Below are 25,998 nucleotides of genomic sequence, written 5' to 3' on the forward strand. Positions count from 1 at the left end.
CCTGTGAGAGAGACAGGACTGTGAGTGGCTTTTCATATACAAATCATAACACACTGTGATTTCATTACGACTGCAGATCACTCGCTGACCCACCAGGGTGTTCTGTTGGACTGTCCTCAGACTGGCTGGTCTCTGGTTTCCAGCTCTGCCTTCTAAGCTATTCCAGAAGGCACCATGTGCAGTGAGGACTGAGCGGCATGACTAGCATCTGTCAGGATGCCATTTGTCCTCCATGCTTTCCCTCTGCCAAAGCTACTGGCAACATTTGAGACGATGCCTGGGACTGAGAGAGCACTCCGTCCCTTACTCCATTCATTTACACTACGGAGACATTCATTTGACTGCTATTTTTCCAATGACTTATTCCATTTAGTACCTTCTTTTGACCAGGGGCCCCCTGCTGCCTGCAGGACACTAGCAAAAGGTAAATAGTTACCAGTGACACTATTCCTACAATCAGCAAGGGAGACAGATGTTAATCGACTCACTACTAATCTACATTTAGAATCTTTCAGATTCTCTACTTTCAGCTGAATGAGCCTCCTGAAGCTCATGCTTGGATAATGGAACTTCTCACCGCCAGGGAATCCTGTTTCCTACCTCAACACCCAAGTCTAGTTCATACATTACTCCTTTGGGAAGTTTGTGAGCTACAAAGCCATCCTGTCTTGCCCAGGAGGCTGGGTTCTCCAGGCTCATTATACACTGCTAACCTTGCAGTGTGTGGGTCTGTAATACCTCTGTGGGAGAATGTGTGGGCAGGGGGCGCTGGGAGTCTGGAGATGAGATGGTAGTGACTTAGTCTGCTCGCAGAAATGGCCAGGATCTCCCTCCCGGCTGGAGCTAACTGTAGCCCTAATGCTACAGCAAGAATGTTAAGGCCAAAACCTTCATTCAGAATGGTGCTATATGGGTCCCTACTGGCTGAGGTCTACAGGGAACCAGGAAATTTGGGGGTGAGGGCCTGTCCAGGGCTATGACACCAAGAAAATACTTGATATTCACCTCCATATCATTCTAGTTAGTAGTAATGCCTGAAAAACAGATTAAACTTTTCGTCTAGGTCACTGGACTGATCGTGTAAAGAAAAAGAATGCTCTAAATTATCAGATAAACTGAAAAAAAGAACAGAATTTAAACCTAGATTAAATACACGTTTCGTACCAGTATAAATCCGTGGATTTCAAAGGTATGTGGTTGTTATATAAGAAAACATCTCCATGTTTGGGAAGGCAACATCAATATGTGGAGGGCTGAAGGGTCCACACTGTTTGGAACTTACCAACAAATCGATTCAGGGGGGAAAAGTTATTGCGAAAGTATGTGGAAACTTTCAAACATCTGTAAAAGTTCTCTGACCTGACAGGCTTTGTGTCTGGCGCAGTATGGGTCGCTGGTGAGACCCCGCAGAAAAACTAAAAAGTTTGAAGCAAATCAACTTGGGAAAAGTTAGCCCAGTTTTCTCTGCTTTGGTTCGCTTTTGAGTCCTTTGTCTACAAAAGACGTCTTGTGTTCCTTTCCCCGGGAATCTAAGACTTATTCACATCCTTTTCTCTGGATTTTCACCTTGTGAGTTTCTGAGTCTGGACCAACGGCCAGAAACAAGAGTGAGTGTTCGGTAATAGGAAAGGAGAAACTTTTCATTGATTACATCAATCTGAGGTCGGAAAAACCACTGTTAGAAGCAAGAGGTACCGAGCAGCGCTCAAAAAGCGCGTCGGGACAATATGCACGGCACAGCTTTCAAATCCTTTCCCCGAGCTCACTCACGCCCAGCTTCTCGACCTTCTAGAAGTCACTTTTTAAAAGTTACTTTTAAGACTCAGTCTCTCTACTTTCCACAGTTGTCCCAGCAACAACCTCGGAGGCCTGAGTTAGGGAGAAGAAGGATAACTCACGAATGTTTCACACCACGTGTCTTCTCGACTACGGTGATTTACACGGTCGGGGCTGCTTTTACAAAGCCGAAACTCAAGAAAAAGGTGTAATTATTGGTATCCTATCTGTACTAGAAAAGCGACACAACATAGACATTAAGAATTATTTCGAAGGGGCCGATCACATCAGCCCCGTTGCCTTTTCGTGGGTCACTTTAGAAACCGGGCACGGCCCGTCTGGGCTTTACTTTCAGGAGGGCCCCACTTCAGAGGTAAAGGACACGAGGCTTGCTCGGCTGCCTCAAGAAAACAATGAAGGGCCTCACAGGCTTCCCTCCTTCGGCTACTCACACGCAGCTGGCGAAACTGAGGCAGAGAAAGGTGAGGCTCGGACCCGACCCGCCGTGAGCAAGCCCGAGTTTCCTTGTCCGGGCCCGGGGCTGCCCACGACGGGATCGGACGGCCGCAGCCCAGGATGAATTTGAACTGTGCGGTTGGGGTGTACTTTCTGAGTTTCGAACAATTCCCTTCCGAATGGCCCTTCGGGACAGGTCCGGTCGGTCTTCCGCCGGCGCGGCCGCGCACCCGGGCGGTGGCGTGGCGCCGGGGGTCCCGCGCGCTGCGAGCATGGTGGGCGCGCGCCCGCCGGGGCGGGAGAGCATCGTGCCACGCCAACCCCGCGAGCCCGCGCCCCCCGCGCCACGCCCTGCGCCCAGGCCGCGGCTCCTCCCGCGCTGGCGGCCGCCGAGCGGTCCGGGCGGCGACGGGAGGAGGAGCAGGAAAAGCGGCCGGGGGAGGAGGAGGCGGAGGCGGTGGCGGAGGCGGGGAGGGCGGGCGGGGCCCGGAGAGTTTAAAGCCCATCGAGGGGGTGGGGTGCGGGGAGGCGGCAGGAAGGGAAGAGCGCTGCGACCAGTGGCGGGCGGGATTCGCGTTCCGAGACCCACGGGAGCACCAACTTTCCGCGCACTGTCTCGCGCACGGCGACTGGGACCGTCCAGTGTCCGTCTTTCCTTCGGTTTTCTCCGCAGAGACTCGTGCAACGTGTGGCCAGCGGCCACGCGGAGGCGACGAGGAGCTGCACGTCAGGTAGGAGTTGGGCGGGGAGCGGCGGCAAGTTACTTTTGTGGTCCGCGCCGCGCGGGGCCCGGCGGCCGGGCGGCTCCCCGCGCCGTCATTGTCTGCGCTCGGGGCCGCCCGCGATCGGGACGCGGGGCCCCGCGAGGCGCGGCGGGCGGAAGGGCGTCGCCTCAGGGGGCTGGGGGGCTGCGGCGCCCCGGGACCGCGGCGGGGCGGCGCGGGATGGCGGGACGGGGCGGCGGGCGCGCGGCTGCGGCTCCCCACGACGCTCTCCCCTGCGCTCCAGCCCCCGGGGGGAGGCGCGGGGCCCCGGGCGGCACATTCTTGAGCCGTCTTGTCCGACGGCGACGGCTCGGGGGACTCGGGCGGGAGCTGCGGTCAAGGCCGCGCTTTCGGGGGCCACCGCCCTGGAGGGTGGACTCTCGGGGGTCACCGGAGCGGCGGGTGCTCCCGCTGCGCCCCGGGCCTCGGCGCGCGCGCCAGGCGGACCGGGCAGCGGTGCCAGACACTCCCAAGTCCCAAGCGAGCGCGGCCCCGGGCCGCGGACCGAGGATCTGTTCCTCCCCCCCCCCCCAAGTCCCAACCCCCACCCCTTTCTTTCTTCGGGTCTGTTAGTGGCCCCGCTACCCGTCGCTGGGGCCTAACACCAAGTTTGAGGGCTCGCGAACTAGCAGCCCGCCAGCGGTGGAAACGTGATAAGAGCGGTACCGTTTGCAGAAGGAAATTTCTGATGCAACTCTCCGCCTTTGCTGATTGCCTCTCCAAACGCCTGCCTGGCAAGGGCCTGCTGCATGTGCGTTATGGAAATTAGGGTATTCTTCACTTTTAAAAAAAATGTATTTGTCTATTCTTGGCGTTGAAAGAAACCCCCGCGAACTTCTTTTCATTAGCTTTGACCGAAAAGTAGGAGAGCCACAGGTGATTTTTACAAGGCTCTGGTTCTTTGGGATGTTTTTGAAAAACTCTTTTCTTGTAACTGTTTCATTCAAGAGATGCAAAGAAAAAGTCCAAAACAAGTAGCATTAGTGAGTAAATATGTGTTATTGCACAACTTTCCCTTTGCGGCTGTTTAAAAGGCCAGGCCCAGAAGACTTTGTTTCAGAAAATGCTGATTCAGCCATTTGGAGCCCCTGAGTTTTAGAAACGGTGCTCAGTTTAACGTTTCGCACTGCTTTACCAGAACTCCAGTTGTTAACATCCCCCCCCCCCCAGCACCCCGCGGGGCACAGACTAAGGCTAACATTTTAGTGAGGTTCCTATTTTACAAAAGTGGACCTCAAGTTCTGGATTTCTGCAGCTGAGGGAATTGTGTAAGGCAAGGGATGAGGGATTCTTAAGAGTATTTCACCAAGAGTGCTGCGATCAAATGTGTTCCCAGGAATGATTCTTCTCTACCAAATTTTTGTCTTAAAAAAAAAAAATCAAAACTTTAGGATTACTTGAACATACTTTTTTTTTTGAGTTTTACTGGGAACATTTGAAAGAGGACAGCACGGGCCAGTCCCCACATTACAGGGAGGGAATTTGAGGACAGACGGGAGTTGGAGCCCAGCAGGCGTTGCGGTAACTGAGAAGTGTAGCTACTGATACTTAGGTAGCATTTCGCAGTTTACAAGGCACTTTCAAACGCCCTGTTGCTTTTTAGCCACTCCGTGGCCCCCAAGGTCCCCATTTTACAGGTCTGGAAACCAAGGCTCAGGAGGTTAACTGGTATGCCTCAGGCCGTACCAGCTAACAAAGGACAAAGCTGGAGGGAGACCTCCTGAGCTTTACACGTCTGCAAAAGCACGTCCACTTCTAGAAGAAATGGTGTGGAGGGGGGACACCCTGCTCGACACATAGCAGAGCAAATGGAGGACGGGCCTGGTTTCTTAGACCAGTTGCTTCCAGCCTTCCAAGATTAATGCCACGTAGACCAAGCAATTATCACTGGGGTTTTTTTTTTCTTCTTCTTCTTCTTCTTTTTTTTTTTTTTATACTTACATACTCATTTATTTTGATAAGAAACTTTAATGTTCATGAAATTATGAGTTTGATATGGTAACTTTGTTCATTGTAATTAAAATTAAAACGTTGTGTGGCCCTTAAATCACTTACTACACATTACTTGGCCTGCGTTGCTTTTGAGGCAATGTTGGGTTAGTCAAAGTAGATTTTGTAGGCGGACTAGGGAACCAGAAAGCAGGGCAGATTTTTCATGGCTAATTGTCTAGGTCTTTGTATGGTGGTCACTGGTGTGAGTGAAGCCAGAGCTGCTGTGTCTGTCCAGTTAGCCTCCACTGGACAAGAAGAGCAAAATCAGAACCAAAGATCCAACTCAAAACTTAGGATGCTGCTGAACACGCTGGGTCAGAGGCTTTACAGTGTTTTAAAGCCAAACTTTGGTTGAACCAAGACATCCATATGCCTTTAGCTCATTTTAGATCTGCAATAAATTCTTGATTGGTATATCTTTTGAAAAAAATAAGATTTTATAAATGGTATCATTTGGAAAACTTATTTGCTTAGAAGTGTGTTCAACGTGTAAGAGACTACACTGTGGGCAGTTGTCCATCTATGGAGACTCAGTGCTAACTGTCCGACATTTCAGTGCTGGCACCTTCATAGGAGGGGGAAGCCTGTACATAATCCAGTGTCTGTTTCTCAGTCCGTTAAAACAACATGGAGGGCAGGCGAAGCAGCTCAGTATAGAGCCATTATGAGGCCTTGGCTTTAACTCCAGCACCAAATCCTCCTCCCTGCAGAAATTCCCCTCACAAAAACCCACAGCAGTACAGCTTTGGAAGGAGAAGATATTACTTGCTTTTAATTTAGGTGGTTGGTCACATGTTCAAATTTAAATCTTTTCTGTTAGTGAAGCTGTTTTTGATTTTTGGGGAGGGGGCATTTTTTCTTCTTTTTTTTTTTTTTTCTTTTTTCTTTTTTTCATCTTTTTGGGGTTTTACCCACCATTTTATTTTTTTTTACTTGCCTGTAGACGTTTATTTTTCTCCTTTTTTGGCTTTTTGATTTTGATGTTCCATCGAAGTCACAGACTTTACAGTGTTCAGAAACTGAACTTCGCTTCAACAAAGACATTTGTTGTGCCTTCAGTTTCATCCTAAAGCTGTAGGAATTTTTTTATTTCTCAAGAATTTATTAGATAAAAATCTGAGAGCACAGATTTTTTTTTTTAAACCTCATTTTTTTAATACAAGGATTTAAAGCTAGGCGTTTCCCTGTAAGCACTGTTTTGGCTGCATCCTACAAAGTCTGATACTGCAGTCATTATTTTCTTATTTTTAAAAAAAAAAGTTCAGAAGTAGGGGAGATTATGGGGAAATTTTGAGGCAGTCAAATTACCTTGAAGAGCTGGCAAATGGGTGTTTTGGGACTTGGGAGATACGCCTCGGGATTTGTTCATTTGTTAATGAAAACGCAGATTGAAAGCCATCTTATAAAAATGGAGTAAAAAATGTCATACTTGTCCTTTGAGATATCAACCACAAAACCCTTTTCTAGAGTTATCAAAAAGCATCTGAGAGAGAGACAGAGAGAGACAGAGAGACAGAGAGAGATGGGTGCCTCTGTTTTCTGCTCTAGAGGTGGACAAGAGGAGGTTTTTTTTTCCCCTTGTGCTGGAGTGTTCTTCAATTTAGCCATTTACTTCTCATTAGATTTTGGAAAGATTTTTTTTTTTCTTGATTGTTCAGATCTTAAATTAGAGTTGCTTGTTACTTGATCTGAGCCCAGCCAAACAGGACTTCTTGTTGCTCACATCTACTGGAGCAATAGGAATATGTCCTTAGAGGAATTGCCTTTCTCAGTGTGGCATTTCCTTTATGATTTGCTTGACCAGCAATTCCTTTGTTGCCCTTGGTTCTACAAGTCACTACAGTTCTGAGTCTGAATAAGTTAACTAACCCCCTTTGTAGAATGGAAGTTTGTGGAAGAGCGTAAAGTCACAAGGTACAAGCTTGGATGGGTAGAAAGTTGGTATATATAAAGGGGTCTCTGGTTTGCAGGCATAGGAAGCCTGTAACATTTGTCTTCAGACTCTAAAGATTTGCGTCTGGCCTCCATAGAGGCTTTTATCCCAGCCGGGACTGAAATGCGCACGTACACTTATCCTGGACATGCTGACCACGTCCCCCGGGGAGTGGCTGCAGCCCCATTCCAGGGCTGTGCTGGTGGGCAGCCCCACCCCTCACTGACTTCCTTGCAGGGTTTAGAGCCAAGTAATTAGGCCTGAGTAACTGCCATTAACAAGGCGCTCCTAAAGCACATGGCACAGAAAGAGCCCTGTTGGTCCTTATCACCCTGCCATCATTGTCACCACGGCTAATGCTCAGCTGGAGGCCTGGGATTCTCACTTGCGCCTCCAGAGCAGGTAACACTGCCTAGTGGAGACTGGCTGGCTGGTCCAGAGAGATCAAGCATGCTCTCTGGTGGCTCCGTGTAAGCTTCTGACAATAGGAAGACCTTGCTAGATACCTGAAGGTCCTTCCTACCTTCCTCTCCTGTCCAACAGCCATGAACTGGAAGATGACTTAACAGCATACTGCCTTCACTTTTGAGATTTGGGGGGAGGGGGGGGCGGCTTTTGGCTTGCTTATTTTTTTCTCTTTCTCTCAAAGTGCTGGGGATCAAACTCAGAACTTGGTACTCATTAAAAAGGTGTTCATTGTGGTGCTATAGCCCTTGACCCTAACCTTAATATTTTCAGGTATCGTCCCTGGGAGTTCGTGGGTAAGTTTACAACTAAGATACCCTTCAGTTTAAAAGCCTTTAATGTGTAATGCTGTTTGACCATTTATAATCTGAAAATCAGAAATCACAAATCTGAACATTTTTGAGTGGCAACTTAAATAATAAATGAACATTCATTTCTACCCTATGAAACTTAATACTAAGGTACAACGTTACTAAAAGTGCTGTATAAAATTATCTTCAGACCATGTGTATAAAGCATATAATAAGCAGATGCATTTTATGTGTACACTTGTGTCCTGTTCCTAATATCGCATAGCTCCTTGGTGTATAAATAATCTAAAACCAACCAACCAAACAAACAAACAAACAACTCCCTGCCTACCAGATTTAAAACTTTTCGGAATAGTTTTAGGAGTCTCTGCTCCAGGAAACTCATAGAGCTACTTTTAAATTTAGATGTTTGCACAGTAGCATCATGCCTGAGGATAATGCCCTGCAATGAATCTGGGGCCTGCTTAGGAGGACTGCTACCAAGAAGGTCTTTGTGTTGGGGTATTGGGTAGGAAGCAGAGCCAGGTGAGTTGGGAGTCTTCTGAATGTCTCTATGGGATAGCTTTACCCAAAGCCTGTAGAGCCCATCTTTCCACCTTGGCATCTATTGGGCCAGCACAGGCTGTGGTGTACTTTTCCCTGAGAGCCTACTGGTTGCCAGTTCTAGGGAGCTGCTTGCTCTCTTTCGATGAAAATTGTGTGGATCTTACAGAAACCACTCCAGAATGTTCCTCGAGAGATGGGAACACTATGCGCTGTGCTGTGCACCTCCTCATTGTGGTTACTGAGCACAGGAGGAGGGAGAAGGTGATAAAAAGAGTGCCTCCCTTCCTTGTTGGATCATCCCTAGATATCAGGTTGTGCCTGGCCCTTCTCTCTAATTTGTAGCCTGAAGGGCTGCAAGTGCACACAGGCTGGGGCACTGTCCCCTGGCTCTCTGGATTACTGTGTGGAGGGACACAGGCTCTGTTCTTGGTTATCAGATTAGAGAAGGTAGGGGGTTCTTTGTTTGGTTTTGGGTGGTTTTTTTTTTTTTTTTAATCAGGATGATAAATAAGCCATTAGTAGTTTCAACAAAGTTAAATTGTTTTTCAAAACACTAGACTTACCTTCATAAACAGATGCTAAATAACACATAGAAATTCCTTGTGACCTGCCCCTGTCCCCAGCTCCTGTCTACCCCCTGGAGCTGAGGTTTTTACAGTTTCTTTTACTGGAGAAGGTGAAGATTTTGCTTTGTTGTTCTGTCCCTAGTACTTTGTTTCTTTTGGCCAGATAAGGCATGTGCAGAGTGGGGACAGTCCTGTAAGTGCCACTCACATCTCTAGCAGCAAAGTCTATGGTGGAAACTTTCTCCTAAACTCACGGGGCATTTTACTTTTTGCTGTGGGTTTTTTTTTTAATGTTTTTATTTATTTATTTATTTATTTATTTATTTATTTATTTATTTTTATATATAATTATATATAATATATATCTTATATATTATATATAAGATATATATATATATATATATATAGAGAGAGAGAGAGAGAGAGAGAGAGAGCCAGCCTAGGTGTTTTTTATGTCATTGTCTGCTACCCAAACAGACACAAACCATACCTTTAAATGCATTAATAATCTCTGAGGGTTTTTTTTTTTGTAATTTTTTTATTTTTTATTTTTTTTATTTTTTATTTATTTATTTATTTATTTATTTATTTATTTATTTATTTATTTTGGCAAGCAATCTTTTAGGTACCCTTTGACCATGCCTACTGGAGACTCCCTGCACATTGTGTATAGCCAATGCTGTCTCCCCTCTGTATCATCCTTAGCATGGCCTTTGCTTTTCTAATGGGTCCCACAAAATTTTTTTTAATTTCTTGGTTTATCAAATCTAGTGGAGAGCAGTCTACATCCACTTTTCTCAGAAGAGGTGCCTTGTATGTGTGGAATCCCCTCATTCTAGCCTTGTTTGTTGAATCTCTTTCTAAATTTCAGTTAGTTTTCCCTCAAAGAGTTGAACCCAGCTACTGATTTAGGGAAGCCAGGAGCTGAGATTGAAGCTTATTTAATTTTTAAATTTTTGAATAAATACCAAAGTGTTTGTTTTGGGGGGGGGGATGGTGGTAGTTTGGCTCCGTTCTTGTCATGTCTGGAAACTTTTAGGGACTCTTGTTCTGTGTGCTGAATTCCTGTGGAGCTGTGACCTGGTGGAGTCAACAGGGTAAGTTGAGGACTCTTTCATGCAAGAAGCAATTTTTTTCCAAATCTTGGACAATTGAATCAGTTCTTTTATTTCCTTTCCTTTATTTTCCAAGAGTGGTATTACTTAATTTAGGTTTTTTAGCCTTCTACACTTGATCTCTGGTGATTGAATTCAAGCCTTCACTCCTGTGAGGTAAGTACTCTACCAACTGAGCTCAGAGCCTTCTCCGGGTCTCTTATTAAAAGTTTTGATTTACAATTCTATATGTGTCATGGGGCTTTATGCTTTGCATAATAACCTTAATTTTATCTGTAATCTTTTTTTGTTTGTATTTTCATTTTTAACTTTAAAGGACTTCTTTGTTCTTATATTTGCTGTTATATTGGAGGTTGATTTCAGGGCTTCTTACATGCTGGACAAGAGCTCTCCACCCAGCCCTCCTGGATTGTGCAGTAGTGTTTAGGGCAGTTTAAGGTTCAGGATATATTTGAACACAGTGGACACAGCTTTCCTACATGGCTCCCCTGGCCAGCCTCCGCCACTGTGCCAAATCCCACAGCAGAGTGATAAATTTTTTCTAGCTAGTTTACCTATGTTAGCCCATTATTACACCCAGAGCAAGCATTCATCTCTCACAGCATAACAGTCTAGGGTCATTGTGCAATATCTCGTTATGTCATTTAGATATAATAATTTAAAGAACTTTTTCTGCATAGTTTCTTCTCATTTACATATGTATATTATTTGGCTTGTTTGCATCTGACTTAACGGGAAGTGAAGCGAGCCTAGAGATGGGTAGGAAGGAGGGGCCTAGTGAGCCACTATGAAACTGGGTGGAGTTGAGGGCAGGAACAATGCAGCGCTGACCTGGGCTGCCTATGGAGCCGGGGAAGCTAGAGTCCAGGGTTGTCTCTCTAATGGGCACCTCTTGCTGTCAGTAAGGTAGTGTTCCATTGAGCCTATAGGAACTGAGTAGACAGGACAGTGGTTCTCATGTGTGCTGTAGGTCACCAGGGTATAGTTAAAGAAGAAGTTTTAGATCAGTGATGGGTAGACAAAATGGTGGACAGGTCCTTACCCATGGAAAGCAAGAGTGGCTTCTATCTAGCTAGGGTCTCCTGTCTCATTTTAGAAGCTATGTATGGATCCCTGAGGCCCCCTTCCTGTTCTTCCACTTCACTTCAGAAGCATGGGCCTGAGCAGCCTGCGGAGCACAATATGGTGGCTTTAACTGAGCCTCTCTGTCCCAGTATGGGAGGCTCCCCTGATACCTGTATCTTCAGAGTTCTCCATGGCTATGAAGGGAATGGGGTCTGGAAACTTTCACTAGATCCATTGTTTCTAGTCTGGGACCAACGGCTTGCTTTGTCCCACTGCTTCTGGAGAAGTCTGTTGAGGAAGGGGTGAGATCCCTAGGTCTAACTACCCCATAAGACCTCCAGTGCTGCTTCTTGCTTTGGATTCTGCCTTTTCTATGTTCACAGGAGTAATGTTCTCACTTCTGAGATTTTTTTTTTTTTTACTTCCACTGAGTCTATCAAATTTCATCCCTGATTTCCAGTTAGATTTCAGTTCTTAAGCATTTGATAAGTCATTTACCCCTTCTCCACTGGCTTTGATATTACAACTGAACAAAAGCCAGGTGTCTAGAATGTTAGAAGGCACAGGCATAGCTTCTCTGGATTCCCCCTCAGTCATCCTTAGATTGTTCCCCCTTTGCTTTTTTTCTTTTCTTTCTTTCTTTTTATTTTTTATTTAAGAGAAGAGTAAGGGTTTGGACACTTTGTCCTATATAACCTGCTCTTCTAGGCCAGGAAGCTGCTGGTCAGGTGACCTGTTTGGGCAGAAAAGTTCCTCCACCCTACCTACCCCTTTGAGCAACCAACCAGAGGGCCCAGGGATACCTATATGAGTTGACTGTCCAAATTGAACATACCCCTGGAACCCAGGTTTTCTTTCCTTTGACTGTGATCTAAGCTTAGGCATGAGCTGAAGTGTGTTCCTTCCCTTTTGCAATTTAAGATTGGCTTCTGTCTGACATTTTGGCCCTGGTGGTGTTTGATTTGCTCAGCACCTCCACTAAAGAAGGTACCTTAGTCAAAGTTGAGCTTTCAGACCAGAGCTTGCTGTCTTTGATTTGGGCTTAGCACTGCTGGTGGCCACTCCCAGAACTGCCTCAAACCTGTTTTTGTTGGATTGACTTTACAGTTAAAAGAATTCTAACGTGACCACCTTGAAGCCTCTGCTCCCTAGGGAGCATCTTCTGTTTCCCCATCGTTTTTTTTCTTGTCTGTGGTACTTAGGGACCCGAGCTGATGTGCAGCTTACTTGCCTTACTGCAACGTTTCTGTTTGGCCTCAGAAAAGGCCTAGATAGGGTTTTCAGAGCTCCCTCCTCCCTTTGCAGATGTGAATATTGCGTAGTACACCTCAGCTTCAGAATCGGGTGTCTACTGGTTACTGCCACTGTTTTTATCGCCATCTACAGTTTCTGTCTGTTAGAGGAGAGTGTGAAACCTAGTGCGTCCTAGCTCTGTGCCTTGGTAAGAGTCAGATATAATCTCTCCAAACCTTCTTTTTTTACTTTCTTTATTGCAAATGTGTGTGTGTGTGTGTGTGTGTGTGTGTGTGTGTGTGTGTGTGTGTTGCTCTGTATTTGTGGGTTCTGCATCTACTAATTGAGTTAACATTGAATCAAAATATTCAGATAAATTGCTTTTCTGTTGACCATGTTCAGACTTTTCATGTCATTATATAGAAATAATATGCTATGGCAAGTATTTATAAGAATTTATGTTGTGTCAGACATTATAAGTCTAGAGATGTCTGGGGATGATTTAACGTACATGGGGGAAGATGCTCATAGGCTATATTTAAAAAAAAAAAAACTATCTTATAGAGGAAACTTGAGCATCTGTAGATTTTGATACCTGTAGGGTTCTAGAACCAATCTCCTCCTCAAGGATACTAACAAGCTGTGTGTGTGTGTGTGTGTGTGTGTGTGTGTGTGTGTGTGTGTGTGTGTAAAACCACAAGTATCTCCTATCTTCTTATATGTTGCTTCCTTTGTTACAGCTGTCTGTGTGTCTGTCTGTCTGTCTGTCTGTCTGTGTGTATGTGAGAGACAGAGCTAGTGTGTAGCAGATGTTTGCTAGAGAGTATTATTTTGTTAACTAATTCTATATATGGCACCACACTTTCTCACCGCGATGGAGCAGTGGGTGTTTGTTGGCTGCCAAAAGGAGTCTCTCCTTTCTGATGTTTCTGCTATGACATTTTGGGAAAGGGTTTGAGATGAAAATGATTCTGGATACTGAGGTTCTCTCTGGTCGTGGTCACTCAGAGTTCCTCTCCTCTCTCGGGTCAAGAAAATGGTGTTTCTGGTGTAATTCACCAACCATTTCTGAGCTCCGTATGTGGCTTAACCAGTGGACATGGTGGACTTTTGGCGTCATGAAAGCTGCAGGCGCCGTTCCTGTTCTTGCCCAGCAGAGCGAAGAGGAAAGTGGGGGAGGGGAGGACGAGAAGCTAGGAGCAAGAGGTTCTTCAGGGTTGCCATGAGAACCAGGGATCCGGGGATTGGGCAGCAGAGGGCCCCCGCTGGGCCTCGGGGCGTGGCTGCGTCACATGGGTTTGGTCCTGGGGTTCCCGTAGTGCGCAAGGACCAGCCGCGTCCCTCATCCTCCCGGTCGTCAGGGGTGCCCAGTCAGTTCTCTGGAAGCTGAGGAGAGCGGTAGAGGACCAGGGACCAGCCCAGCAGGACAGCCTTCCCAGCACCTGTGCTACATACAATGGGGGTGGGTCCAAACGGGCATTTTTTTTGGGGGGTGGGGGGGTGGGGGAGGTATGGCCCCCTTGTTGGGATGGCTTCTCGGGGGGCTATGTTGCTTCGCTTAGCGTGTTGGCCCGTGTCTGGTGCGTGTCTGCGTATGTCTGTGCGTGTGGGCGCCTGTCAGCCGTGCTGGCGCGTGCCGGCGCGTGCTGGCGCGTTCCAGAGCATGCTGGCGCGTGCTGGCGCGTGCCGGGCTCGCGTTGGCGCGTGCTGGCGCGTGCCGGGCTCGCGTTGGCGCGTGCCGGTTCGTTGGCGCGTGCCGGGCTCGCGTTGGCGCGTGCTGGTTCGTGTTGGCGCGTGCCGGTTTAGGTTGGCGCGTGCAGGGGGGCCCCCCGGCCGCGTTCATCCTTCTCTGAGCGAGCGGCACGGCCTTGTGGGTTCGCTTAGGAGCTAGTTCGCCCCTGTCGGTTTGTGTTGGCGCCTGTCGGCCCGTGTTGGCGCATGTAACACGTATGTCGGAGCGTGTTGCCGCGTGTCGGCCCGTGTTGTTGCGCGTCAGCGCGTGTTGCCGCATGTCGGCGCGTGCCTGCTCGGGCCTCCACGCTCCTCAGGCTCCGGAACCCTTCTTGGGAGCCGTAGGCCCTTAGCTGGGGCGGAGCCGAGGCGAACCCGAGCGAGCTGCGCAGCCGAGGCGAACCCGAGCGAGCTGCGCAGCCGAGCGAGCGCTGTCCATGAAGAGCGCTGTCCACGCGCTGGGTCCTGCCGGCTTCGGGAGCTGTCCGCTGGCCCCGGTAGCGCGCACGCAGCGACCCCGTGTGGCGAAGTCTGTGTTAGCCGGCTCTCCAGGTACGCAGGTGGGCTCCGTCATCGGCAAGGTTCTGGGGGGTCTCGGGGGGGTAAGAGGAGACGTACTAAAGTCAGGGTGGTCGTTTAGAAAGGGTTCACCTTCCGAAATCTGCAAAGGTCCAAGTGGTAGGCAGCTCCGGCGAGCTCGCGAGCACGAATGGCCTCGGGCTCGGCGCGCTGTTGCGCTGCTGGCTGTCGGCTCGCTTGCTTGCCGGCTCTCGCTCGCTTGTCGGCTCGCCTACCGGCTCGCCTACGGTCCGGGATCGCGCGAGCCTGGGTGGACCGTAGCCGTAGGATAGAATTATGTAACCATTTTTAATCTCGATTTTTAAGGTATTATGTAACAAGTAGTAACTGTACCCACGTAGACCTGTAATTGGAACGTGGAGACGTAGCGTCTGCTCTCAGCCAAGTGGTAGACAGCGGTTGTGCGAACCAGCTTGGGCTGTAAGCAGACCTGGGCATCTGGGGTAACTGAACCTTTTTTCTCTTTAAAAATAGGATACTAAGGTTAGCCTGGTAATCTTTTAAACCTCAATGGAGAATAGTCTAGTATAGGAGCCTGGGATAAATAAATGTACATTGTCACTGTAAATCTTTATTCATAAAACCTTTTATTTCAATGAAAGAAAATATCAATTAATTAAAATTGGATGACAGAGATTTTGTCGTCATTTCTATGTTTTTGATTGAGCTCAACAAATTGTCCACATGACCAGAGCCGCTATTCCTTCCCCATTGACGTAGTTCTTCGGAGAAGCAGTCAGATCACCTGTTTACATTTTGACTGCCCTTCTCATCAGCTGCCATTTTTCTGTTGACGGCAGGAGCCACTGCCAGTGTATTGATAAGAGGCCTGAACAGAGCATTCACCTAGACAGCTGCTGGCTGGGGACATTGCTGTCTGTATTAGCAAATAGTTTCATTTCTGGACCAGAGAGTAAAAAGTGAGTGTTTTTTCATTTTTGTTCTGTATGAATTTGCAACGTAGTGAATGACTGCAGGGATTTTTGACCTGTTGGTAGCCAGGGCCTTCGGCCTCGGCCTTCATTTTCTGCATGTCTCTGTTTCTTTGCTTTGGTGGTGTTGGCTGGGGTGGGGTATTTGGTAATGACCCTATGCATTACCTTTTAGTCCGGGTCTCCTGTATTCAACAAATGAGGTGAGGGTGGGGGGGGTGATAGGTTGGGGTTCGGGGTGATTGAGATTTTTCTTTCCATAGTGAAGATGGAAATGACGATGGTAAGTGGCACTTGCCATTTAGGGTTTCACACAACTATGTAATTAATTGTGGGGATAGCTATGAGGTCCCCGTGTGGACTTACGGCTGCACCCGTGTTGTGCTTCTTGCCCCTCCCCGTGCCTGGACTAGAAATCACGGATGATAGCTCCTGCGTGGCAGTACTGGGAATTGTGCACTACCGCTTAGAAGAAGGCAGCAGATGGAGTTAATGGCAATTTCACTACCAGTCTGAAGGGGGTGGGAGAAGTGCCAGATTGGTAGAATTAAAATGTGCGTTATTTTTGTTCCTAAACCCTCTCCTAAGGATTTCCATCGCCAGTCACTTCTTGGTGTCGTGTAATTGCCACCCAGAACTGGGCTAAGGAAATTTCAGAGAACAGTGCATCTTTTGAATTTTAGAATTAGGTGACATTTAGGCGACAGTCTGAAATCATTTTGAACCTTTGTGGTCCCACAAAAACCAGACAGTTCCTTACTTATGACTTAGAAAGAATGTCTTAGAAAGCTTTCTTGGGTTAGCACAGGTAAACGTGTCATCTTAGACCTGGGGAACTGAGGTCTGATGATACCCAGGGTAGAAGGGTATTGGGGGAGGTGGGGAGGGGGATGACCTTGGAGCATATACTGCTCAGCCCACATCTTCAGACTACACTTGGCCCTTGCTGCATTTACCATCACTGTGAGGCCAATTGGAGATGCTTTAATTTAAAAATATATATATATACATTTAATTTAGGGGGTGGCTCATGTGCAGACCATGTGTAGAGATCACCAGACAATGTAAGGTCTCTTCTTTCAACCTGGGGGGACCTAGGGAGTGAGCTCAGGTTGCTGTGCTTGATGGCAAATGCCCTTATTTGATGAACCATCTCACCAGCCTTCACAGCTTGTTCCTAATGGACATGAAGCTGGAGAAGAGATGCTGTGTCCTGAGCCTTGCAACCACGTGGGCTTTGGGGTATTAGGGCAAAAGGTTGGCAACTTCTTCTGGCAGAGTTACTGCCTAACTAGAGGGACAACAGCAAACTGAGGGGTGGTGTGGAAGCAGTCTGAGCCCTTTGGACTCTGGGAAGTCTGGAAGAGTGTGTCATAAGAGGCCTTTGTATGAGCCATCTTTGTTCTCTATTTCATCCATTTTATAAAAGGAGTCAGCCTGGGCCCTGAGATTCCAGCTTCTACCAGTGCAGGGCGCTAAAAGGCAAATCTGACAGTTGGTATGGCCACTCATCACATCCAAAATTGTTTGGATGGGCCACATTTGCTTGTGATCCATAGAATACACCACAAAGGGTACATGGCTGGAGATAGTTTGACTCAATTATTTTTAAGTTAAATTGTTTGAGGGTTTCATAAGTGAACTACAATCATTATCATTTCTAATCTAGACTATTTTAAACTTACAAGCCATTGTCAGTCATTGTGTATGCAGGTGGACACGACCCAATGTCTTGCCTTATTTCTGAAGCTGTCAGTGCCTGAACCCCTTCTTTAGATGATTATTTGTTTTTTTTTCCCCAGTATTCTCCTTCCTTGTTTCCAGCTAAGTGGGCTTTGTTCCCTCAAGGCTTATGAGAGTTAAAGAGTAAGGAGATGGTGAGTTGGGATTGAGAGGTGGCCAATCAATATTTATTGGGCTCTGCCTTCCTGCTTTTTTGGGGGGCAGGGGCTTCAGGACTGCTCACTTCAGGAATATTCCTAGTCTGTGGAGAGCTTCCTGTAGGCATCAGGAAGCACCAGGGGTGAACTCAGGATGCTTCAGGCTGAAACTTGATAGCAGGGAGGAAAGAAAATCCTGATGGTATAAATGGGACTTTAAGTCACCTACACATGATTTCTCTTCACATTGGAGCCAGTCCAGGAGCTCTTTGCCTTTGCTAGCCATGGCCATGACAGCTAATACAACCTTAAGCAGTTGTTTAGCACTTAAGTGGAGCAAAAATTGCAAGGAATACCTTGGTAGCTTTTGACAAGACCTTCTCCTGTCATGTTCAACAGATGTTTGAGGAATCAGTCTGTTTTCTTGGTGTGTTTTTTTCAAACTTAGGTTGAAACTGGCTACAGTTAGCATATGAACTGTTTCCCTATAGGCTCATGTGTTTGAGCACATGGTCCCCAGCTGGCATCATTACATTGGGAAATTGTGGAACCTTCAGGAAACAAAGGAAGTAGGTTACTGGTAGCAGGTAGTGTCTAGACCTGGTTCCGGCTGGAGTTTTCTCTGTTTCTTGATGTAATTTAACCAGCTGCCTCATGTTTCTGCAGCAATGAGCTGTCCCTCCATTGTGCCGTCTCCGCCATGACACGCTGTACCTTCTCAAGCTGTAAGCCAAAGATAAATTCTTCCTCTCGAGAGTTCCTTTGCTCAAACATTTTGTCACAGCAACTGTAGCACATTTAAGAAAAAATAGCTAAATATGATCATGAAAAAAGTACATAAAATTGACAGGCAAACACAGGCACAGGAGTCCCTGTCATCCAGAGGAGTGCACCCTGAGGCCCCCAGAGGAGGCTTGAATGACAGATAGGAGCTGAGTTACATAACTGTCTATCACTGTAACAAATACTGGGAAGAATCAACTAAAAAGAGGAAAACCTCATTTTAGCTCAGGGATTCAGAGGTTTCCTTTCATGGTTGCTTGTCCCCATTCTTTTGGGCCTATGGCAGCATGGTACACCATAATGAGAAGAGTATGTTCCAGAGCAAAGTGCTCGCCTTGTGATGGCCAATGAGAGGGAGAGAAGGAGAAGGGCATATTTGAGGCCCTTCAAGGACTAACATCTTTCAATAGGCCTCGTTTATTGAAGGTTGCAACTGTCTTCTACAGCTCCAAGGTAAAGGCCAACTGTTTTAATATATAGATCTTTGAGAGACATTTAGATCCAAACTATGGCTGTACTGAGCATGTCCACATTTACATCTGTGGTGAGATTTTATTTATGAATTAGGCACAGTATTCTTATTTCTGGAATTTTTCATTTAATGTCAGATGTTGGCTGACCACAGGTAACTGAGACCGCAGAAATTAAAGCTATAAGCAAGGAGGGAGGCCTGCTATTAATATTTATTTATTGTCTTGAAGGGAGCTAGCAAGTTTCCATTCTGACAGGTTAAATGTTAATACTGTTAACTGTTAATATTTAACACTGTTTTACCGTTTGAAAGTGGTGCTCCTCAAAGTTAGCATGCACAGGTCTCTTGGGCCCTGTTAAAATCTGCTGCAGTAGGCGTGGTGTGAGAGCCTAGGTCTGCTTTTCCAACCAGTGTGCTATTTGATGTCCAGGCTTTGTGCAGGGAGGCCTTAGTATGGTTTCCTCGCGTTACACCCCCACCCCATTTTTTTTCTCTAGAAATTTTCTTTTAAAGGCACTTTACCTAAGGACTGTCATTAATAGTGCTGTTAGTTCAGAAATATTTTGAGACCTTTTCTACAGTTAGCCTGCATTGTTATAAGTAGCATTCTTAAATGTGCTAAATTGTAAATCCGTTTTTCTGCTATACGTTTTTGAGGTGTCCTGTTTGCACATTCACTTGCATTCCTGTAGGTTTTATGTAGTAGGTCTTTCTTCATTTAGAATGGCACAACTCTCAGAAAACCCATAAACCTTTTGAATTTGGAATGGATTAGGAAACTCTATGCGCCTTTCTTTGAGCTGGTGTTTTCTTTATCATCCTTGCCATGTGGGGGATTGAACACAGGGCCAGAGGCACTCAAGCTGAGCCCTCTACCACTGAGTAGCTTGCTTTGCACTTGTTATGCTTTATTTAACACCTTGCTTCTCCAGGGGCCCCTGCATACTGTCTTCACCTCTTAGTAAGGTAAGGACTAGGAAGGGCCTTTCTCAGTGTCTACAGCGACAACAGAGATGTCCCACTGAGGTTGCAGACTGCGCTCTTGCCCTGTCGCATGTCAGCATGAAGTCTGCCATGTCCTGGAAGGTAGGTCTAAGCTGTCTCATTATTAACCCTGTTAATATTAAGGGAAGTGACAAAAATGGCTTTCATCTTATCTGAACATGTGACTACATTCTAATTTATTAATCCACTCCTCTTTGTTTAGTGCTACCTTTAAAAAAAAAATCTGACACCAAAGTACCTCCCTGGATAATAAAAGCACTACGAAATTCTTGTATTCATGCCTGTTCTAGTTGCTCAGTGGATGTATTAATTAGAGCCCATTGGACTTTGGGTCCTATTCCTTGTCACCTTTTTATCAAGAATCATCCTCATCATGTTGAGAGGTTGGGCAGGCAACTCAGCACTTTCCTGAAGCTCCACAGCTGAGGAAGCTTAGAAACAATGGTCTAATGTAGGTTCTTTGTAGCAGTACTTTCCAGAAAAGTCACTGTGCTTCCTGTAATACTCAGAGGAGGAGTAAATATGGTGGCTTGAAGTTGTAGGACACAGAACTCCCTGTTTTGCCCATTAACTTCATGACAGTAGCCTTTTGTAGTGTTCTCTATCCTTCTTTTACACAGTCTTACTGAGATCTAATTTACACACCATGAAATCTACTCATTTAAAGTATTCAATTTTATTTCAATTACTGTATTTATGGATAAGTGCACCACTATGGACTGAATATGTGACCCCAAATTCTTGTGTTGCTATTTGTGCAATAGCATTAGCAGTTGCACCTCTTAGGAGCTAGGTAAATCGTGAGATCAAAGACCTTCTGAATGAGATTAGGACTTTAATAAAAAGGACTGGGTCAGTAGGTCTATTATCCTCTGCTCCTCATGTTTGTAGAGATGTTTGTTCCTGTGAAAAGTAGAATAATGAGGTGTCATCTTGGAAGCCAGGAGCAGCAAAGACAGCAGGCCTTCCTGTGCCTTCATGCTAGATTCTCCAGCTACTAGATTATGGTGTATATATCCAGACTTGGAAGTGCTTGGTCATCTGGTAGTTCTATGTTTAATATTTGGAAGAATTTTTAGACTTTTCTCAGTGGCCAGACCATTTTGCATTGTTACCACTAATGTATGAGGGTCCCCAATTTTCCACTTCCACCCTGTTGTTATTGTGTTCATCTAAGTATATGAAGTGGTATCTCACTGATGTTTTGAGTTGTTATTTGTTGTTAAATTGCAGGATGTCACAGACACTGCAGGTTAGTCTCTGTGGGTGCTTTTTTTTCCTTGTGAATTTTAACTGGATTTAAGTGCCCTATAATGTACAATAGGTTCTTTTTTCCTTCTTTTCTGTTGGGAGAGTGAGAGTGGGGTAGGGGTTGTAGTTAGAGCTTCACACATGCAGGTAAACACTCTACCACTGAACTACCTCCCTAAGCTCCTCTTTTTTAGATGAAGTTACTAGTTCTGCTTCTAGTGTCATACCTGAGGAGACCATTATCAAACCCCTCATGAAAATTTTCATATGCTTTTGTCTCATAGTTGAACAGAAATATTTTTACTTCTGCCTTCCCATTGAGTGCTTTCTATTGGTATTGTCATTATGTTTTCTCTTACTTGTCCTGGATAGGACTTTCTAACTAATCCATGATGCATCAAAGTAGCAAAGGGAAGGACTTGTCTTGTTCTCCATCTTGGAGGAAATGCTTTCACTATCTAGCATGATATCACAGGCTTTTCACAGTACTTAGCTCACTATTGGGTACAGGTATTCAACTCCTTTCCCCTGGGATAATTTTCAAGGAAGAATCCATATCTTTTGATATTCCTGTGGTTACTTGTAGGGTGTTCTGTTGGGTGTTTGACACTGTGGCCTTTTGGAACAGGTGTGCATAATTCGCAACATTCTTTGCTCTATTTTTTAAGTTTTGAGGTCATAGAGATAGTGACAGTGAAAATTAAGATTGCCTAAAGATGCACACCATCATCGGAGTCTCCTAGCTACTCTTAGTCTACTATCAGAGTTAGTATACTCTTATCACATTAAAGTTAGATTGAGTTTATACCACTCTCTCAGGGCCAACCTTGGCTTTTCAAGGGCGAACGTTGTACATTGTACTATACCAAGTCCTCAGGAGAAGTAAGAGGTGTGTGATAAGGCCCTTGCCCCATTTGGAAAGTGCCTCATGTTCCCAGGTCAGAAATAGATCCTTGAAGAGCTGTGCTCAGTCCCGGATGTGGTGGCCTGATCATAGACAGAACGTGGTTGGATGTTCCAACCCATTGGGCCTGGGATACACAGTTGTTCACTGGAGCCTCACAGTCCATTCCTCACAGGCAGCAAATTCTTAATGTCACACATTTGGAACAGACTAATACAGATAGTCTTCCCTTTGCCAATGTGAACTCAGAGGTTAAGCTCAAAAACATTCACCGGAGTCTCAGAGAAGATGTCCCCAGCTATGGAGGAGCAACAGTGCCCAGCTTATACTGGCACACACTATCTGTGCTTCGAAGTTTTGCATGACTAGTGAGGCCTTGGTTTCCAGGGGAGGTGCTACTTTAGGTTTGGGGGCTATGGAGGCAAAGGACACTGTATACAAAACATTTGTTACGTTGTAGATTACAAGATCCATTGGTCCTTTAAAACTGACTAAAGAGCCTAAAAAATTGTGGCTAAATGGCAACATATGTTGATATTCATCCCCTGTCTCCTTGTTTTCTCGTTTCTATCTTGCTGTTTAGCTAAGAATGACCCTAAACTTCTATTCTTTCTACCTCTCTTTCCAGAGTACTACCATTAGAGGCATCAACCACACACCCAGCTTTTTTTAATGTAGTGTACACTTTTTTAGTGTAATGTAAATTCAGGGCCATGTATGGTAGGTAGACACTCAACCAAATGAGCTATATCTGCCAGTATTTACCATTTGAGACATCAAAGCAAATATATACTTTTAAATTGCCCTACCCTTAAAACAACATAAGTATAATGTCAGTTATAGAAAGTACGGAATTTGAAAATCTCAGGAAAGACCCTGCCGCCCATTTCTCAAGTTCTCTTAGTGTGCTGAGAGTAGAAGAAGGCTGAATAGTCAATCACATGCCCTGTGAATCCAGATCAACCTATCCTAGGAAAGAATGAAGAGGAAGCTGGAAAGACTGTATTATAGTCTCTTAAAAGTAATTCTGGCCTGTATCCTGGAGGGTTTTTCCTGCTCCAGTGCACGAGATCTGTCTGAAGCAAAGACTCAAAGCTCTACTTCATGTCTGTTTCTTACTGTCTGTCCTACTCCCAGGGGTACTAGGTACTGGAGATGTGGGGAGCAGACTGCAAGCCTGGGAGTTTGTGGTAAGATGGTGTTGTGGTGCTAGGATAGCTCTCCTTCAGCTTCTGAGATAGAAAGCAGATTAGTGCCAGGGCCTGCAACAGTAATGAGGAATCCATGATGGTAGGTATCACATGGTCTAGCTGATCTGCTGAGTCCTGCTGGACAGAGGAGTTCACTGTGATAATGGTTTGCTGAAAGGATGAGTGATAAGATAGAAAACAAGTAGACTACCAAGCTAGCCCAGCACAACTCCAGTCCCTAACATGGGGAATGTGGAGAAGACAGAGAGTCTAATTCTCTCCATAATAGTCAATCAAATAGAGACACTTCCTTTTTGTCTGTCACTGTTGCTGTAACAAAATATCCCAGCTCAGGTAATTGGTAAACATCAATTTCACTCACAGTTCTGCAAGGTGCTGGCATCTCAGGAAGGCCTTTGTGCTAAGTCCTAAACAGCCAAGGGTGTCACATGGGGAGACAGAGCAGGTGTGTTCACTCAAGTCTTCCTAATATTATAAAACCACATTATATACTTCCAACCGTCTCCCAAAGACTCTACTTCTAAGTCCATTAACGTGAGTTTGAGAATTCTTTGCTTCCAACATTTAAATTCTAAAAGGATGTACCCAACATCCAAACCAAATTGGGTGGTAAGATCAATGGGCCATCTCTAGGGCTTCTAAGCATACATTGGGGACTTCGCTGCCCCTGTACATTCTAAGCTGTTGGTATGAAGGGGCTGCTGTTGGTATGAAGGGGCTGACTCAGAAATGTGACAGAGGACATAGGACTGAGAAGTGGGGAGGAGGGGCTTCAATAGTCACGCCTGCATATTTCTGAAGAGATTATTCCTTAATATCCCCATGTGGTCATATGGCACCAGAAAAGAGCCTGAGATAGGCCACCAGTGAGGCTATGCCAGTGTGAGTGGGCTATATTTCCAGTTAGAAAATAATAATCTCTCCCTCGGTCTGAATGGGGTGACATGACCAGTATTGATAATAGGTTGATAAGGTACCCAGAGAGCTCTGACTCCATCTCTCCAGAGATACAGTCCTGGAGGAGGAAGAAAGGGAGACAGAGATAGATGGAAGGAGGGACCATCTTATCCAGCAACCTGCCCTGCTGGCTCTCAGACTGTAGCTGCTTCCAGGGATGTCTTTCATGGCTTTCCCTGAATGTGCTTATCTTTTCTTAAAACTCCTTTAGTGAAGAAAGACAAAGAAAGAAAAGGAATGGGCAAAAAAGACAAGAAAATAGAGGGCTAAGTTCTTCCAGGTTTCCTGGAAGCTACACACAGAGCAGGGTCTGTGTAGTCAGTGTTCATGTGACTTAGCCTGAAGCACTTAATAGGCCCATTGTGTTTAGGTGTGAGGAGGGAGAGAGAGCTACTCAAGGGCACAGGCAGATGGGCTCCTTCAAGCTAACTAGGCCTGACAACATCCATTGGTTATTTGGGTGAATTCAAAGTATAAAAAGTATCATGATTTGAATTTTTTTGCATGTTCATTTGTTCAGAACTGAGTCTCTAAGTTCTTATACCAGTAGTATATAGAGCTCTGAGGCCCTTGGATGGGTAGGTAAGAAGGTTTAGATGAGTATAAGAGACTCCCATGGTGGTATTGGTGAGTTTACAAGAAGAAGCTAGATGCAAGCTAGGATATTTGTTGAGTTTCCCCATGTGGTGCTGCCACCATGTTCTAATGAACCAAGAAGGCCCTTGCCAGATGCCAAGCAGATGCCAGGACCATGCACTTGGACTTGGCAGTGTCTAGAACCATGAGCAAATAAACTTCTATTTATAAATTATCTAGGCTCAGATATTTTGATATCTCAGCACAAGATGGGTAAGGGTGGAGTGTAGATGCTTCTTAGCTCATGGGCCCTGAAGTACTGGGGGATGGGTGGGTAACAATGATGCTGGGAAATAAAACAGTGTCTGTATCAGAAAAAAAGGGGTGGATAGTGTCAGCAGTAAAGGTAGAAATGGATGGCTCTCCATTGCTTTTATAGCTAAGTTTAGTTAGGCTGGTAGATTGGGTGAAAGACATAGAGGAATGGTGGAGGGTCCATGATGCACGTTGATAGGTACCCAATATGTGAACAGAATTAATGGAGGAGAAAGGCAGGATTTCAGAAGGTCAATTTAGGTTGTCCATAGTTTTCTATGTGTTCTGTGGACATAAAGCATCAGCTCAGCAAGGGAACTCTCTGAACACTGGGCATGAAGTGAGCTGTGTCCCCTGTCTCACAGGAGTGGTAAAAGAAGTGTCTCCACCCTGTGACAATCAGGGAGTCTGTTTCTACATCTGCTCTCTACATCAGGTTGCTCCATAAAAGCCTTCCATTATCTTCAAAGAATCTCATGTCTATTTCTGTCTAGAGAATATTGATGCTTTTGTGAATGAAATTATTTGTTTTACCATCAGCTTTCTAATTACTGCATTACTAGTGAGGTGGGGGGATGGGGGTTGCAGTTTTTTCCCAGATTGCAACCTTATTAAATGTTCACCTTGGGTTCTGATTAATTGTCCTTCATTTCATCTGTAAATAACAATGTTTTTTTTTCAAAATCTGTTTTTCTATTTCCCATTCCCTTTGCATTTCTGTTTATTATTTCACCATGTGATCTCTGGCCCCTGGGGTGGTCAGGGCTCATGATGTGTGTGGGCTTTCTGTCTTTGGTGTAAGGGGAATGGCCTTGTTTTGCTCATTTTTTTTCTTTTTGAGCTACTGGTCTGATGGAATTTGGCTTATGCATGGCATATACTGTGCATAAGATTAAGGGTCTTTAGTGTTTCATACTTTATCACTAAAATCCTCAAGCAAGCAGGAGATATTTTTTTTCTCTTGTCAACTGTGCTTTGGATTTTAGGCTTTTTCTTTTAATGATATTTTTCTTTAAAAAAATAATGATAGTAAGGTGAGGGACATGATTCAGTCAATAAAATGCTTACTCTGCAAACAGGAGTTGGACCCACAGCACTCACATAAAAAGAGCAGGCCTGGCCATGTACATCTCTAATCCCAGTGTTAGGGAGGGAAAGACTGGGGTCTCTGGAGCTTGCT

At 45.6% G+C, this 25,998-nt stretch overlaps 1 protein-coding gene across 4 annotated transcripts in view; it reads left to right on the forward strand.

Moving 5' to 3' along the window:
• Positions 1-2,759: 2,759 nt before the first annotated feature.
• Positions 2,760-25,998, forward strand: part of Grb10 (growth factor receptor bound protein 10) — a 106,055-nt gene continuing 82,816 nt past the window's right edge. For 2 of the 4 annotated variants that reach the window (XM_034508655.2, XM_076938110.1), the window contains exon 1: positions 13,598-13,684. In XM_034508655.2, the coding sequence (XP_034364546.1) occupies positions 13,679-13,684 (6 nt within the window). In that variant the 5' untranslated portion in view covers positions 13,598-13,678. Of the gene's footprint in view, positions 2,964-13,597; positions 13,685-14,445; positions 14,506-25,998 lie in introns of those variants that run through there. The other 2 variants (XM_034508656.2, XM_034508657.2) reach the window with 2 other exon arrangements.

This window comes from Arvicanthis niloticus, chromosome 7 (assembly GCF_011762505.2).
Source record: "Arvicanthis niloticus isolate mArvNil1 chromosome 7, mArvNil1.pat.X, whole genome shotgun sequence".
Taxonomy (NCBI): Eukaryota; Metazoa; Chordata; class Mammalia; order Rodentia; family Muridae; genus Arvicanthis; species Arvicanthis niloticus.